The following is a 15,782-nucleotide window of genomic DNA, read 5'->3' on the forward strand; positions in this document are numbered from 1 at the left end:
TTTGAGCATTGCTTTCTCAAGATGGGACTCCACGATCATGCCTTTTTTACCGTTTGAAGGGAAAACAAATTCATTGTGGTTCTTTTAGTACTTGAATCCTTTGTACTACTTGTTGTTTTTTCTTTACTTGTCTCTTTACTGTTGTTATCTCTTGTACTAGGGAGAGCACCCCTTGTGCTCATATCAATTAAATTTGACTTATAAAAAAAAAGTGCTTCTCGGGTTCAAGTGTTCAAGATTTGGTAAATTTGTCAAATGAGTTTGTAATACTTTGAACTGATTGAGTTGTATAATTTTTGAGTTGTATAATTTTTGTTTTTCTTACTCATATCCAGGGACGGACCCATGTGAAGCACCATGGGGGCATTTGACCCCACTATTTTTTTCAAAAAGTCCATAAGAGTATTAGATTACTAATATAAGACTAAATTATGCCCCCACCACTAATAGTATGCCCCCACGTTTGAGTATTTCTCCATTTCCTTTCACCCTTCTCTCATTCATGTGCATAACCTTCAATTATAAAGTGTTATTTTTTTTATTTACTACATTGAATGCCCCATAGTTATATTGGTCTATTGCATAATGATGATTTTAGAGTACTACTAACTATATTTACATTAACACATTTATTGAGATTTGTATGGATCCAACTAAATTTTTCTGTATAACCCATATTTTTAGTAGGATCCCATACAAATTTCATTTAAACATATTCGAGCCGGTCTTGTGCAGTGATTTTGAAAAATAAACTCTTAAAAATCATTTATGATGTATATGCTCACTTGTTATAGTAAATATCGCTTTTTTAATGCTATAAATTTATATGTATAAATTGCCCCCACAACTTAAAATTCCTGGATCCGTCACTGCTCATATCCTTCAGTATTTTGAACTTTCAGTGTTTTACTTTCATGTAAAAGATCCCATAAAACTTAATCATTATATAGTTTCATTGATGTTTTGTATTCCATTATATGAAATAGCGTAGATGACAACTATGATTTGTATAGTTTCTGATGTATAAATATATTACAGTTGTTTTTAATTATATTTTTATCGATGTGCTCATTTGAAAAATTTAAACCCCTAACCCCGGGGTCCTGAATCCGCCACCGGTAATAGGAGGTTCATCTAGCTAGGTGCAAAGATGAATCTTAAGGGTCTCTTACTTCCGCTAGGGGCCTGATCTAGTTTAGTTACTCCCTCCGTTCCTGATCTTTTGTTGTTTAAGGTTATGCACATTGTTTAAGAGTGCAATCATTGATATATTTGTTGACATAAGCACCCCTATTTAATGTTCTCTTATAGTGAAGAGAGAGAATTATAGTTATTGGTTAAGAAATTTGTTATGATTTTGATTGGTGAAAATAAGAGGTGGTAGGTGAGAGGTATAGTATTAAATGAGGGTATATATGGAATAAATTGAGAAAAAATGCATTGGATTTGTAAAACAACAAAAGTTTTGAAATTTAGGCCAAAAGTTAAAACAACAAAAGATTAGGAACGGAGGGAGTACTACTTATTCTCTGTACGATGAACATAACACAGGCATTATATCTAATTTAATATGGAAACTAAGTCCATTCATTCTAGTTGACTGTCTAACATTCATAATTATGCAGTATCAATTAGTAATCACATCAATGGAAGGTATGGAATATTCTTTTGACAAGAATCACGTGAAAATGTATTGTAGTCTGCCTTACGTATGTATTTCACATGTCGTGTAAGTTAAAGGAACACTTGAAGAACTTGTATTCTTTCTTTTAATATAGCATGACCTCCCTCTGCACCCTTCTCTCTAGGCTCTTGTAGACATCATTAGAAAGAGCGTATATAGCGGAAGAGCATGTGCCATGGAAATCTAGATTAATTAATGTGCTATATGTATATTCAATGATGTAGTTATCGTAAAAATCATTTATTTATATATATTGCTCTATAAATAAAAGGAGATTATATAAATCAGGTGCGTTAGTCAAGAATAGCAACGGTTTTGGGGACGATTGTACTTCATGATTATTGTGTGCCAGTTGTTTTTATGATTGTGACATTGAAAGACATTTTTTTGTACTTTTTGTTCTTTTTTTCCTTTTTGTGCTATTCACATGACGTTTAAGACCTTCGAATTGTAGCAGGCGATTTGAAAGCAGACAAACTTCCAGATTCGTTAAAGATCGATTAGAAGTTACAGGACCAACTAATTAAACAGAAAATACAAGTTGGTCACTATATACATGCAGCACCAATATAATGCATATTTGGAGACTTTGTATCGAAGGCAAAGCATTTCAGAATCAATATCAAATTATCAATTAATACTTTTATTTCATATCAACGATACTTTGAAGCTTTAGTTTTACAAAGAAGGATATTTGGCTTTAAAAAAAAAAGGATATTCAGTTAAGAAACGAGCAACTAATTGAAAATGTCAAAAATTAACTATATATTAGTGCATTCACAAATTAATATTTAGCACCTATGATATAACGTTGAAGCCAAGTAACTATCGTAATTCGTAAGCCACATATATATAAGCAAGTGACAAATTTCAAACTCACATGTTCAATAGGAGACTTTATCCTGTTATGTGGAAGCAATAATTCTCTACCTGGCTATATCTGCAAGAGGAAAGAAAAAAAAAAAAAAAAAAAAAGAAAGAAAGATTTGATCTCACTTGGTAAGGTGTATCTCGCTAATAACTTGAAGGATAAGACATGCAAGAGGCAAAGCCAAAAACAAGTGGCATTGATGTTCATTGTATATGTTTTAGATGGATAAAGATTGATGTTAATTGTTATTTTCTTTCCAATAATTTCACCTGAGTCAAGAACATTCATATTATGGTAGAGCTATATTCTTATTGAAAAAATCAAGTATGTACCACTTAAATTAACCACTGTCCTCAAATGTTAGTTCAAGTAGTAAGAGTAGTTAGGTGACATAAGGGTTTGAGAAGGTGAATGGTTCAGGGTTCGAACCCTGAAAATGACTAATTTACTACATTACTAACAATTAACATTTACATATAAACAAAACTTAAACTAACCACTAATATCCGTGAATGATCGATATCCACACTTCGCCATTCAAGAAGAGCTAATAACATGGATAGCGGCATGAGCACTGATTTTACATTTTAAAAAATTATGTCTTCCATGTGAGTGCGTGTAATTCTTTCACTATACATTACGTTCAATCATTTGCAAGATCTATCATTTCCATAACCTGTTAAATTGAATTTAACTATTAGCGTGTTTGGATTGGTGGTACTATTGAGACTAGCTAGAGAGAATGAAATTGGAGAAAATCATTTCTCATTGATTTATTAGTAATAGAAAGAGAAATTAACAGAAACTTCACTAATTGCAACTTAACTAATTATAGCTTAACTAATCACCCTAACTAACTAGTCTATATAGTAAATACATTTCTTAATACTCCCCTCAAGTTAGGAAGTATATGTCTAAAATTCCAACATGTGTTGCTTAAAGAAGGAAATATGAAGAGGCTTGGTAAAGCAATCCGCAAGCTGGTGTTGTGAAGGCACATGGATCAACTTAAGAAAGCCTCCTAGATGAAAAATTGTACATCTATATTACATGCTTGGCGTCGCTCATGATATATTGTTGGATAACAAGCAAGGCAATGACATTTTTTTTTTTGAAATGTAGGCAATGGCATAGATGTTAGCATTATATACCATGACATAATCAAAAGACAATTGAAAAATCCTGAACAATTGTCTTAACACACGCTAAAGCTCGATATTCAGCCTGGACATAAGATCTTGCCATGGTTGATTGTTTCTTTGATTTCCAAGAGATTAGAATGTCCCCTAGATAAATGCAATACCTTGTAGTTGATCTTCTCGTGTCTAAGAACACCCTCCAACAAACATAAGTGAATATTGCCAATTTGAGTACAGATGATGAATTAAACACAAGTCCCTGATTTTAATAAATCCAATGAAATTATTAAAGTAAATGCAGTGTCAAAACTTATTATCCATCACATTTGTTTATAAAAAAAACACTACAAATGTTATGTGATAATTAGCTCATATGATCTCTTTAGTCTTTATCATGAAATTAATTAGATTTTATCCTTATTCATGGAAATGACTCACATTTCGTAGGCCAATATTTGTTGATTAGTGCATATACCATAGCAATTAGTTGTTGTTGGTGACAGATATATATTCTGAACTAGAAAAAATAGATTCAGTATTATTCACAGCATCAAATGTAGCATCATAGCCCTGTAACTCAACGGTTCACATGTGATGTCACTGTCACTTTCGTTTAATGTTGATTATTATTGTAGCCTCCTTCAGTCCTTTGATTTAGTTAATAAAATTTCTACCAGGTACTGTCTATTTCACGCAAAGTATCGGCGGAACATGGAAAATAGTAATATTGTATTTTTGTCAAAATCATTGCCGTTTTGATTGCCGGCTTCGACGGCTTTCTATTCTAAAAGTACAAACAAACTGAATGCATAACAGGTTAACCTGCAGTGCCTACTTCTACTGTCCTACTCAGTTGTACTCGTGCACAACCATAGAATAGAACCACCACTACTGACTACTCTAAGCTGATCGATCACCACCTTGCTTGAGCTGAGTTCTCTTGAGAATATGAACTAGAACTATTATTAATTAGAGTATATTAGAATTTTTATGTTGCAAGTTTTAATTATATAAAGAAATTAGGGGAAATTGCAGCGACCTCCTTTGAGGTTTATCATTAATAGACTGACTATTGAAAATATTTTACTAATCTCTCACGAGACACTAACTTTTCTGAGGTTTATTATGGTTGTGTCAACCTCTTCTAAGATGTGTTCTTATAATACTCAATAGCCCTTTGTATTTTTAAATGATATATGAAAAATGAGAGGTCAATGCATTTTGTAAAGTAAAGCGGAGCCGCGGAGATCAGTGCAATAATGATAAATCTCAAGGAAGGTATTCCCCTAAAAATTATTTGTACAAGGGATATATTAGAAATTTATGAGTAGTTCAGATTTATTTTTTAATCAATAGGTAGAAGTTTTGTTTCAGTTATGTTTTTTCTTATTGTATTCAAATGATGTTCCTATAAATAAAAATGTGTAAGTTTTCATTTCTCTTTTTTTTTTTTTTCTTCTAACGGTTGATCTCAAGAACTTATTTTCTTGAGGGACCTGGTGAGGTTGAGAGTTCCCCTCTAAATACATACTTCCTCCGTTTCTTATTAACTGTCCACTTTGAAGAAAAAATTGTGTTCCTATATATCTGTCTACTTATAGTTTCAAGAGAGCATTAATTGATGTTTTTCCAAGAAATGCCCTTACAAAAACAATAAATGAAGAAAGATAAAATACATTCTAAAGGGTTTTATAGGAAAACAAATAATACTTTTATGAAAATCAACACAATTAATTGCTTTCCTTAATTTGTGTGAACTTTCTCTTCCTGGACAGATAAATAGGAACGGAGGGAGTAATAGAGAATACAATCAGTTAACTCATTCCTATTGATGCAAGTGATCTTTGGTAGGTTGTTGAGGAGGTGGACTAGGCGAGACCCCTATTCCCTAAAGGGGCTCGCCGAGGGACGTTTAAGACCATATGTAAGGCAGTCCGTCATTGGTGAGGGTGAAGACTTTACCATATTAGGACCTTGTCTAGGAACGATCGCGTGGGGCAGTTGTTTATGTAAGAGGGTTGGGCCGAGCGTATTATGGCCCAACAAGCCCAATTAACGTAGGATTTAAGAATCCAGTGTACTATCCCTATAAAGGGGAACTTTGACATCATTGTAAGGGGATCTTTTGACCGTTTATCTAAATGATTAGATTATTATCCCACCCTTGCTCCGTTGGAGTTTGGGGTCTATACCCTTCTTGAGTATTCCGGGAGGTGGAGTAGCGGTGGAGGCCCCTTCTTAAGTTAAGTTTTAGTGGTATGTTACAAATTTATGGGTTGCTTTACTCTGATTTATTTTTCGGATCAATAATAGGTAGAAGTTTTATCATTTTTCAATCTAATTTTGCATTGTATTTAAATAATGTTCATATGAAAGTGTTTGAGTTTTCATTACACCTTTCTCTGTTTCCAACAAGTTCATTTTGATCAGGTCAATGGAAGATTATTGGTGAAATGCGAATTCTTGTCATCTAATTAGCATCGCAACCCCCCAATCACAGGGAAATAAAACAAGCTAGGAAAATAATTAGTAAATCTCATGTCATTGTCAACAGGTGAATCAATTTAAATAAAAAGAATGGAATTATATAATCAATATAGAATAACATAGATGGATCAAATGCATAACCCTTTCCCTGTAAACTGTCATGAAATTTGATACTGTACGGCTCATGGTTGCACAGTGTTTCCAAGTACTATAAAATTTTTTCTTCTATAAATAGAGCTTCAATTTCATGCTCTGTTTAACTACACAAAACCTCTTTACTACTTCAAATCCAAACCCTCTCTTAAAATATGAAGGGTATTAAACTGATCATTGCCATTGTGTTTTCTTTGTGGTCTTCCAGTACCTTTGAAAGCTGCATAGCCGCCACTAGAGGTAATTACCACTGGAGGAAACTCAAAGCAGCCTCTGCTACTAATTTTAATGTGTTAGACTATGGTGCTAAAGGTGATGGACATGCAGATGACACAAAGGTGAATTTCAGATTCACTCCTCTTAAGTATACATATATGTATCTATGTGCATGTGTACATTAATTTATCATGTCACACATTTTTAATCAATGTATTAAATCCTCCAAATTAACTATTCTTACATTGAAAAACAGGCATTTCAAGGTGCATGGGCAGCTGCTTGCAAAACAGAGGGATCAACAATGGTTGTTCCATCTGGTTATGTCTTCCTGGTGAAAATAATTTCTTTCTCAGGCCCAAATTGTGTGCCAAACATTGTTTTTCAGGTAAATGAGTTAGTCTATTGACTCTATTCACTCAAAATTTCTATGCTATATTTGACCCTGCAAACATTACAAGCACTAAGCTTATTTAGTCCAAGGACAATAAAATGTTCAAACAAATTTTAACACATGATCTTTATAAAAATACACATTGCAGTTGGATGGCAAAATCATTGCACCTACAAGCCCTTCAGCTTGGGGATCAGGTACCTTGCAATGGCTTGAATTCACAAAGCTTAGTAAGATTGCAATCAAAGGTAAAGGAGTCATTGATGGTCAAGGCTCTGTCTGGTGGAGTGGCAATGGAAAACTGCCAGGAACCAAACCAACTGTGAGAATCTTTACATTGAACTTTCCCCAGAAATTATAAAAAAATTCTTAAATTTGTCTACTATGGACCATGAAAAACTTCATTCATAAATTAAAATGGTTTCTTTGCAAATTAATTTTACAACATAGACCATACATTTTATAACAAGATTTTATTATGTTTCATTTCATGCTGCAGGCACTCAGGTTCTATGGAAGTAATGGTGTAACAGTAACAGGTATAACGATTCAAAACAGTCAGCAGACCCATCTCAAGTTTGATTCATGCACAAACGTTCAGGTGTTTGATATCAAGACTTCATCACCTGGTGATAGCCCCAACACAGATGGAATCCACCTACAAAACTCACAGGAAGTGGTCATCTATAGCAGCACACTTGCTTGTGGTAAGTGTAATTCTCAATAGTAAAATGATGAAAAGGGATGGAATAGAGTAAAATGAAAGAGAAAAAACAAAAAAGCTAACCACAAAAGTGTGAACTCTTAAACATATAGTAACTTCTTCATGAGAGTACTGAATGTTTTCTTGCTACATATTATGCAGGGGATGACTGTATTTCCATACAAACTGGGTGCTCCAATGTATTGGTACACAACATCAATTGTGGACCAGGTCATGGAATTGGCATTGGAAGTCTTGGAAGGGAGAACACCAAAGCCTGTGTTAGAAATGTCACAGTCCGGGATATTACTATCCAGAATACCTTAACCGGTGTGAGAATCAAAACATGGCAGGTATAGTTAACTGATCGAAATCCTGTAAATCGTGTATGTCCCAGCAATGAAATTGTGTCATGTCGTCTATTAAAAATCACTTATGGAAAAGGTTATAACTGTCATATCTAAGTGATAACATGACCCAATTTTATTAGTGAGGCAGAGAAGGGAACACCTAACAGAGACAAAAGAATGAAATATCCTAATCCATCATTAAATTAACGTAACAATACTTTTTGTTTAAACAGTTTAATTAAGCGTTTATGATAACCCATCCTTACACATAAACACTTATTCATATGCATAAATTGATTGAAAAACTTAACTATAAAATTAGTTACAAAGTAGTTAATAGTTAGATGTAAGCGCTTATTATAAGCTATTTAGAGCCATTTATCAAAATAAGTCCAAGCAAGTGCTTACTTGTTAAAATAAATTCAAATAAGCTCTTGGAATATCTCCAGGTAAATTAAAATAAAAAAAAGTTAACTAGAAGTTGCTTTTGTATTATACAGGGAGGCTCTGGCTCAGTCCAAAATGTTTTGTTCTCCAACATTCAAGTTACTGATGTTAAAACTCCAATAATGATTGACCAATACTATTGTGACAAAAGCAAGTGCCGGAATCAAACATCAGCGGTGGCAGTTTCAGGCATACACTATGTGAATGTAAAAGGAACATACACTTGGGAGCCTGTTTATTTTGCATGCAGTGATAGTTTACCTTGTAGTGGTATAACCATGGACACCATAGAGCTAAAAGCAAGTCAAGAATCTAAGAACTCCAATGTTCCTTTTTGTTGGGCAGCATATGGGGAGATAAAGACTAAAACAGTGCCACCTGTTGATAATTGTTTGGAGAGAGGCAACCCACGAAGCACTGGAATCATTTCTAAAATAGATTCTTGCTGAATGCTGAACCTATTGCTAGCATTATTAGGGATATATAGCTACTCCATACATTGTAATCATCACAATATTTATAAATTTGTATTAGATATAGATTATACGTAGAAAGTTGTATTAGTATCTAAATTAGTTCAAGTCCATATAATGTTGTATGGTATTGTTGTGCTATGTGATTGAGTGGTGTGATTCAAATTTGATTGTCATCATTGTAAAAAGAAAACTAGAAAGAATAAAATTTTCACTTTTCTCAAAAGTCTTTTATTCAACATGTATCGACATATTTTGTGAATAATGTTACTTACACACCTCTTTTTTTTTAGGTGAAAGAGGTGGAATGAGGAGAGAGATAGAAAGACAAAAAAAAGTATGAGAAAAAGTATGAGATGTGATAGATGATAAGATGAGAGATATATAAACAAAAATAGATGGAAATGAAGTGTTTAAAAAATAAGGGGTGTATATATTATTGTTGTATTTTGGTGCTTACAAGTATGCTCTACGCGAGCAAGCCTATTCGAGTAAGGAACATCTACATTATGGTGAACTAGTTCTTTTAACAAATTTGTTTCCATCCATAAGACTTTGAATCCAATACTTTACTAAAAGAGAATTAAGCATGCACGCACTACTTGAACCAACCACACATATCAAATGCAATAAAAAATCGGAACCGAACTAATGATCAAATTCATCCCACCATAATGTGTTTGGTTCGGATAAGTTTGATCGGATTCACAGATCGGACCACACCCGCTTACACTCCTATTAAAAATAGTGTGGAAAAAATAATCAGCGACAAGAATAATCCAATTAACTTGTTAGATGACTTGAAGACTTTCTATCACCAATCACAAAGTCCAACCAAAACGATGCCGTTTTACAAGACACCTGATACGACGCCGTATCCCAAGCATTTTTCAATAAAATCACCGTGTGAAGAGAAACTGTGTCCTCTTTCATCTTTCTCTGAGAATAAACAAAAAATCAATTCGAGATTCGCTCTTCTCTCCAAAACCTTTGAAATCGAGAAGAGGTAAATTCATTCATCTCCGATTCCATTCCCTTTCGATTTTCTCAATTTCAATTCATCTCAACAACACAACGATCGTGCAATTTTTTCCCAATTTTCCCCAATTTTTATTAATTTTTTCCCGATCGGATCGAAATTCTAGGTCAGCGATCTGCGATTTTGCGATTGATTTGATTGTTTGTTTGATTGTTGTGTGGATCAGCGATTGGTGGGAGTGAAGATGGGGTTGACGTTCACGAAGCTGTTCAGCAGGTTGTTTGCGAAGAAGGAAATGAGGATTTTGATGGTGGGTCTCGATGCTGCTGGTAAGACTACCATCTTGTACAAGCTCAAGCTCGGTGAAATCGTCACCACTATCCCCACCATTGGTTAGTTCACTTCCCTCTTGGTTATGCTCATCGTTAATTTTTCCCCTTTTTATTATTATTTTAAATTGTTCCAGTGATTTCACTTTACTACATGTTTTTCAGTTTTCTATTATCTGTTGTTATAATTATGTAGATCACATACTTCAAAATTGTTTTTTTTGTTTAGATTTATGTGATATTTGTGCTTTTCATGATTCAATTATATGAAAAATATGAATTTGTTGAGTTTAGATGAACAAAAATATGTTTTTTTTGGGGGTAAAATCTGACACGATGGGTCTTTTCTTCCTATGAAGTCACATCAGTACTTAGTGGAGGTGGAAGTAAGTGGAGTAGCATATAGGTGCAGCTTGTTCAGACCACTTTTAAGTAGTTGTATATAGATTCAATGATTGGATCATTAGAAATTGCATCCTATGTTTTAAAAATTTATCCGAACAAGCCGGGAGGGAGGGACATGCAACAATATCCCGAACGGGTGCCGGCATCCGTCAAGGACCAAGAAAAAAAGTTATTGGGTGGAATATATAAATTTCACCATTTTAATTGATCCTTCCTCTGTACACACAAATACCAACACTATTGTTTTGATTTCTTTGATTTTTGTTTTTGTTTTGCATTTCGGGTACCTTTGCAACAGTTTTATTGATAACTATGGAGATTAAGGTGTTTTGAACTGGGTTTGATGTCTTGGTTGCTTACTAAAATGGCTCGGAGGATGTGTTTCTGGATGTTCTTATGGCATCTGATGTTGTATTTTCCTAAAATAATGGAAATTGTTATTTCTCTGCAGGGTTTAATGTTGAGACTGTGGAGTACAAGAACATCAGCTTCACTGTGTGGGATGTTGGGGGTCAGGACAAGGTACAGCTTTTCTTCCATATTTGTTTATGCTTGTTTGTTCTTATGATAACAGAGAGGTTGTAGAAGTCATGTATGGCTATGATTCACAATCTTAAACTGTAAATCATGTCCTCACTCTATTCAAATTCCAAGCTCTATATCTCTGCACCTGGTTTGATTGATCTATTAAGTTGGGGATTTATCTATCAATTTGAGGGTGGCTTGTATATTTGTTAGTTACCAATTTTTGATCTAGGAAAGTGCATTGGCATTGCTTATGCTTCTCTCTTTTTTCTTTTTGGTGATGGAAATAGGAAGTGTGGGTGTGGGTCTGCACTATTATTAAGTGACAAACTGAAGAATAAAAGAGGAAGCAAAAAGGAAAGAGGGTGGGGGTTGGGGATGGGCTCATCTATAATATAATTGATTTTGCTATAGTTTTATGCATATGATTTGATTAAGAAGATGTATGTATCCACACAACTTTATTTTGTTTTTAAATCAGTTGTGGATCATTCTTATTTTGGTTGATGTTGAATATGTATCTTTCCAGTTATTTCTATGCACCAGCTACCATGCATGGTTGTGGGATCTTTTCCCAGTGTTTGAAGTTGTGTATGATTGCATTCCATTTGGGCATCTTTTCGTCTTTTCTTATACAAGGGTTTGAATGATTTTTGAATAATGTTAGTTTCTATCTGCAGATCCGTCCACTGTGGAGGCACTACTTCCAGAACACTCAGGGACTTATTTTTGTGGTTGATAGCAATGATAGAGACCGTGTTGTTGAGGCAAGGGATGAGTTGCACAGGATGTTGAATGAGGTATGTGTCTTTTAGAGCCATGTATTTTTTTTTTGTTATCTTATATGATTTTATTATTTCGTGCCCTTTCTAGATCACTTTTACATGTTGTGCAAGACATTTGGAAATATCCTATTTGTTTTTTGGGGCTTTCTTTTTGCTAAGCGTATTAACTATTAACTATTAAATGCATGCTTGGTGGTGGTGACAATTTTTCTGGGCGATCGTTTTGTTTTGCCAATATTTTTTTGGGCTTCTTAAAGACATGTGATCTTGTGTTGTTTAATCACACCATGTAACACGATTTGCATGGTTTCACCCCATTACCGTGCTGATATTTGTTATCTAATTTTTTTACCCATGATACGTGATTGAAGGCTGTTGGAATTGAATGGAAGTGTTAGTTATATTAGTAATTAATAATATTGGTATGTGAATCTGAATGTCAAGTTTATTTCAGGATGAACTTAGAGATGCCGTCTTGCTTGTTTTTGCCAACAAACAAGATCTTCCCAATGCAATGAATGCTGCTGAAATAACTGACAAGCTTGGACTTCATTCACTCCGCCAACGCCACTGGTATGAATATGTGACTTTTGGCATTGAAATGAACTTGCAATTGTGCAGTCTTGACTTAGCTCAAACTGGGAAGGAACTTTCATGAATTATTCTGCAACTCCATCAACTAATGACCAAGAGACTTACCTCGATTAACAAGTAACAACCCTTTTTCATGCAATGGCTTGATTTATTTCAGGTATATCCAGAGCACTTGTGCAACATCTGGAGAGGGTCTCTACGAGGGTTTGGACTGGCTTTCCAACAACATTGCCAGCAAGGTAAGCCACGATGCTGTATCTCTAATTATAAATTTCATTGTGAGCATGATACCATTTGCATGACTTTTATGGTCAATTTGGTAATTTCCACCTTCCCTCCTGTGGTTATTTGGAACAACATTGTTCTTTAAGCTTAAATGGACTATGGTTTATGTTTAAAATATTTCTATAATCCCTCAAAAGTTTGTCTTAGTCTGAACAACTTCTTGATTAATATTTTATTAGTAATGTGGATATTGACTAACCTGCTTTTTCTGTTTTCTTAGGCATGAGACATTTGAAATTTTTGGTGTGGTCTGGCCTTTTCATGCGGGTCTGGCGGTTCTTGGAGAAGGATGCTTTTCCTTTCTAGTGAATGTTGTAATAGCAGAATGTTTGTTAGAAATATTCACTTTTTTAGTGTAACTTGGGTTTGTATGATTACTTAAATCAGCTAATACTTTTAGCTATAGTTGGGTTTGCATGACACTTATTTTTCATGTTTATTTTGTTTGTTTCATTGTCTCGTTGAATATTTCCATCGGTTCTGTTCTAGGAGTATATCTGGCAATGATTTTTTGTCTTGCGATGGGTGAAGCAGGATCGAAAAAGTTCGCTTGTTTTTCGATTTTGGGTGAATACTGCCTAGTAATTGTTCAAATTTTACCTTGTGAAACTCTAGTTATAGGTCCTAGCTGCTATTTTCCCCGTTGGCCATGTAAACACTGGACCAAAAGAAAAAAAATGATAGCCACTCAAAACTAAAATGCAGCTACCTACACACTCAAACACATGCATACACACGTTCCATCAATACTCTAAGCCACCCACTTTGTCCAGCTCACTGCTTGCTGACTAGCACTCTAAATGACTGAATATGGAACTGTGGGTTCAACAAAAACCATTCACCCCCTCACCCATTTTGTTGGCAAAAGTCGCTGGAGGATTATTGATTAGCTTTTCTGGGTAAACTTTCTTATGCAATTTTGAATGAAAGACTTCGATTGCATCAAAGCAAATGACTATTAGAGTTTTTTTTTGAACGTCACTATTAGAGTTGTTCTATACCTTTTAAGCTTTGAGCTCCACATATAGTTTATAAAATTGCATGACTCAGTTGACATATCACATCGTACATGTGAAAATCTCCACTTTGAACAATTTTTTTATTTAAAGATTATAGTATTCAAGACTACATTCAAAAAATGAAAAATAGAATAAAGGGCAAGTTGGTGAGCATCAGGAGAATCAAGCAAGATATCCTACGTTTTTTTAGTGACATCTACCTTGGACCTCGACCTTAATGGCCATAGGTGGTCCATGGGTGGTCTCAAATTTGTTCACCTGTAATTCTTTTCATAAAACTTGTCAACCATTGGATTTAATATTAAATAATTTCAATGATTCATATGACCTCAGATTAAATTAGATATAGATTAAAAAAAGAAAAAATATTATATTATATAGAAATTATAACCTTTACAATCTCTCTTTGTTAGGCCTAACCTTCCACTTCGCCTGCCTCCTCTACTACGTCACGGTGGCACCGTCACTGTATTCACCACCCGACCAACCACCATTAAGTCATTGAGTACCTCCATGACACTATGACGTTCTTCCTCTCCCTTTCTCAACAATATCTTCCCCAAACTGCAAAACCCCCTAAGCCATCACCAAATCACAGCATCCATAGAAAACCCTAGCAATCACCATCTTCAACCGCAACACCCTCTTTGCGATCCAGGAACCACCATTCTTTGATGTTGGGTTTCAAGGCGTCGAAAAACAGGGGAAATGAAAATGGGAATGACAACAACAACTATGCCGTATTTCCTTTGGGGGAAATCATGGTGGGGGATGCATATCTAGTAGAGCTCGCACGTCGGGTGACCATGGGTGGTTTCCAAGTGAAATTGTGGTGGGGGGATGCGACCTGGTAGAGACAACTTCACCCCAGCGGTCACAAGATCTTTGATGAAGATGAAGCATACCCATTGAGGTAGGAGACTCTACGATGGTGGAGGGAACCGACATATATGGGAAGGAAAGGTGAGCATGTCCATGCTCACGTCATGATGTAGAAGGCAAGATCATGTTAAGGAGAAAGTGACCGGATGATTGACGATGACTCGGGGTTCATTAGTTTTTCTGTGTATTTTTCTTGTGTTTATTGAGTTTTATGTAGTGTTTTGAGTCTTTTTATGGTATTTCATGCATATGCACCTTATTTTGTGTTTTCACTATTTTTCTTTGGTATTTTGTAGTCTTAATTCAATATTTATTTTATATTTATCTTGGTCAACTATGAAGTGTTTGAAATGAATGTCTGAAGGTTATAGGGATGCTCAAGAGGCTTGAAGCCTAGAAGATGCTCAAGGTGCTCAAGATGTTGAAGAAATGAAGAAGACAAGTCAAGTTGAAGAAGACAAGGGAAAAAAGCCAAGTCCAGAAACATAGGACCCAACACATATGCGTTGGGAGGGAGCGCTGATGCGCCACACCACTGAAGGGCAATGCTCATGCACTGGTTTATAGTGCATGAGTGTTGCGAGTCTTTTTAATCTCGTAAATAAGGATTTTTTAAAGCGAGAATAAGGATTTCTAAACAAGATTGATTGGTTTGAACTTATTTATTGGACTCTCTCTATGATTATGTATGGCTAAACTCTTTTAGTACTGGGGTTTGATCTAGTTTTCTGTCAAACTATGTGTTGAACCAATTCTTAGTTATATTTATGGATTCCTTTTTAGTTCATGAATTTCTCCTCTATTTTTCTTTGATCCATTGCGCTTAAATTATCTTGCTATTTTTTATTCAATTAGGAAATTGGTAGAATTTGGGAATTTGGAGAGGAATTCGGCAAGGGTCTTTTCACCTTAGGAATAAGGGTAGCAAATTGCTTGTGTTTGCTTAAAATTGAACTTAATATCAAGTTAATTTGGATTAAGTACTAAGGAACTAGCTATCACTAATTAACTGAAAGATATACTCAGATAATGAATTGGTAAGTGGACATCTACGCTTAACAC

At 34.8% G+C, this 15,782-nt stretch overlaps 1 protein-coding gene and 1 pseudogene across 2 annotated transcripts; both read left to right on the forward strand.

The window, feature by feature from the left end:
* Positions 1 to 6,338: 6,338 nt before the first annotated feature.
* LOC130739208 (polygalacturonase At1g48100) lies at positions 6,339 to 9,143 on the forward strand. Its single transcript, XM_057591454.1, has 6 exons — positions 6,339 to 6,672; positions 6,807 to 6,938; positions 7,093 to 7,266; positions 7,444 to 7,651; positions 7,810 to 8,000; positions 8,498 to 9,143. Exons 1-6 carry the CDS (start codon positions 6,490 to 6,492, stop codon positions 8,891 to 8,893), a joined length of 1,284 nt encoding a protein of 427 aa, XP_057447437.1. The 5' UTR covers positions 6,339 to 6,489; the 3' UTR covers positions 8,894 to 9,143.
* Positions 9,144 to 9,765: 622 nt separating this feature from the next.
* On the forward strand, positions 9,766 to 13,258 carry LOC130739209 (ADP-ribosylation factor-like; annotated as a pseudogene). The gene is made up of 7 exons (XR_009019814.1): positions 9,766 to 9,923; positions 10,123 to 10,288; positions 11,082 to 11,152; positions 11,836 to 11,955; positions 12,395 to 12,513; positions 12,692 to 12,773; positions 13,040 to 13,258. The product of XR_009019814.1 is annotated as an ADP-ribosylation factor-like (transcript).
* Positions 13,259 to 15,782: the final 2,524 nt, after the last annotated feature.

The sequence above is a fragment of the Lotus japonicus genome, chromosome 2, assembly GCF_012489685.1.
Source record: "Lotus japonicus ecotype B-129 chromosome 2, LjGifu_v1.2".
Lineage (NCBI taxonomy): Eukaryota > Viridiplantae > Streptophyta > Magnoliopsida > Fabales > Fabaceae > Lotus > Lotus japonicus.

Excerpts from the sequence above, each read along its gene's own strand:
- LOC130739208 (XM_057591454.1), top strand. The coding sequence starts at position 6,490 with ATGAAGGGTATTAAACTGATCATTGCCATTGTGTTTTCTTTGTGGTCT. Across the intron at positions 6,939-7,092 it reads TGCCAAACATTGTTTTTCAG|TTGGATGGCAAAATCATTGC; the intron begins GTAAATGAGTTA and ends TACACATTGCAG. Across the intron at positions 8,001-8,497 it reads TGAGAATCAAAACATGGCAG|GGAGGCTCTGGCTCAGTCCA; the intron begins GTATAGTTAACT and ends TGTATTATACAG.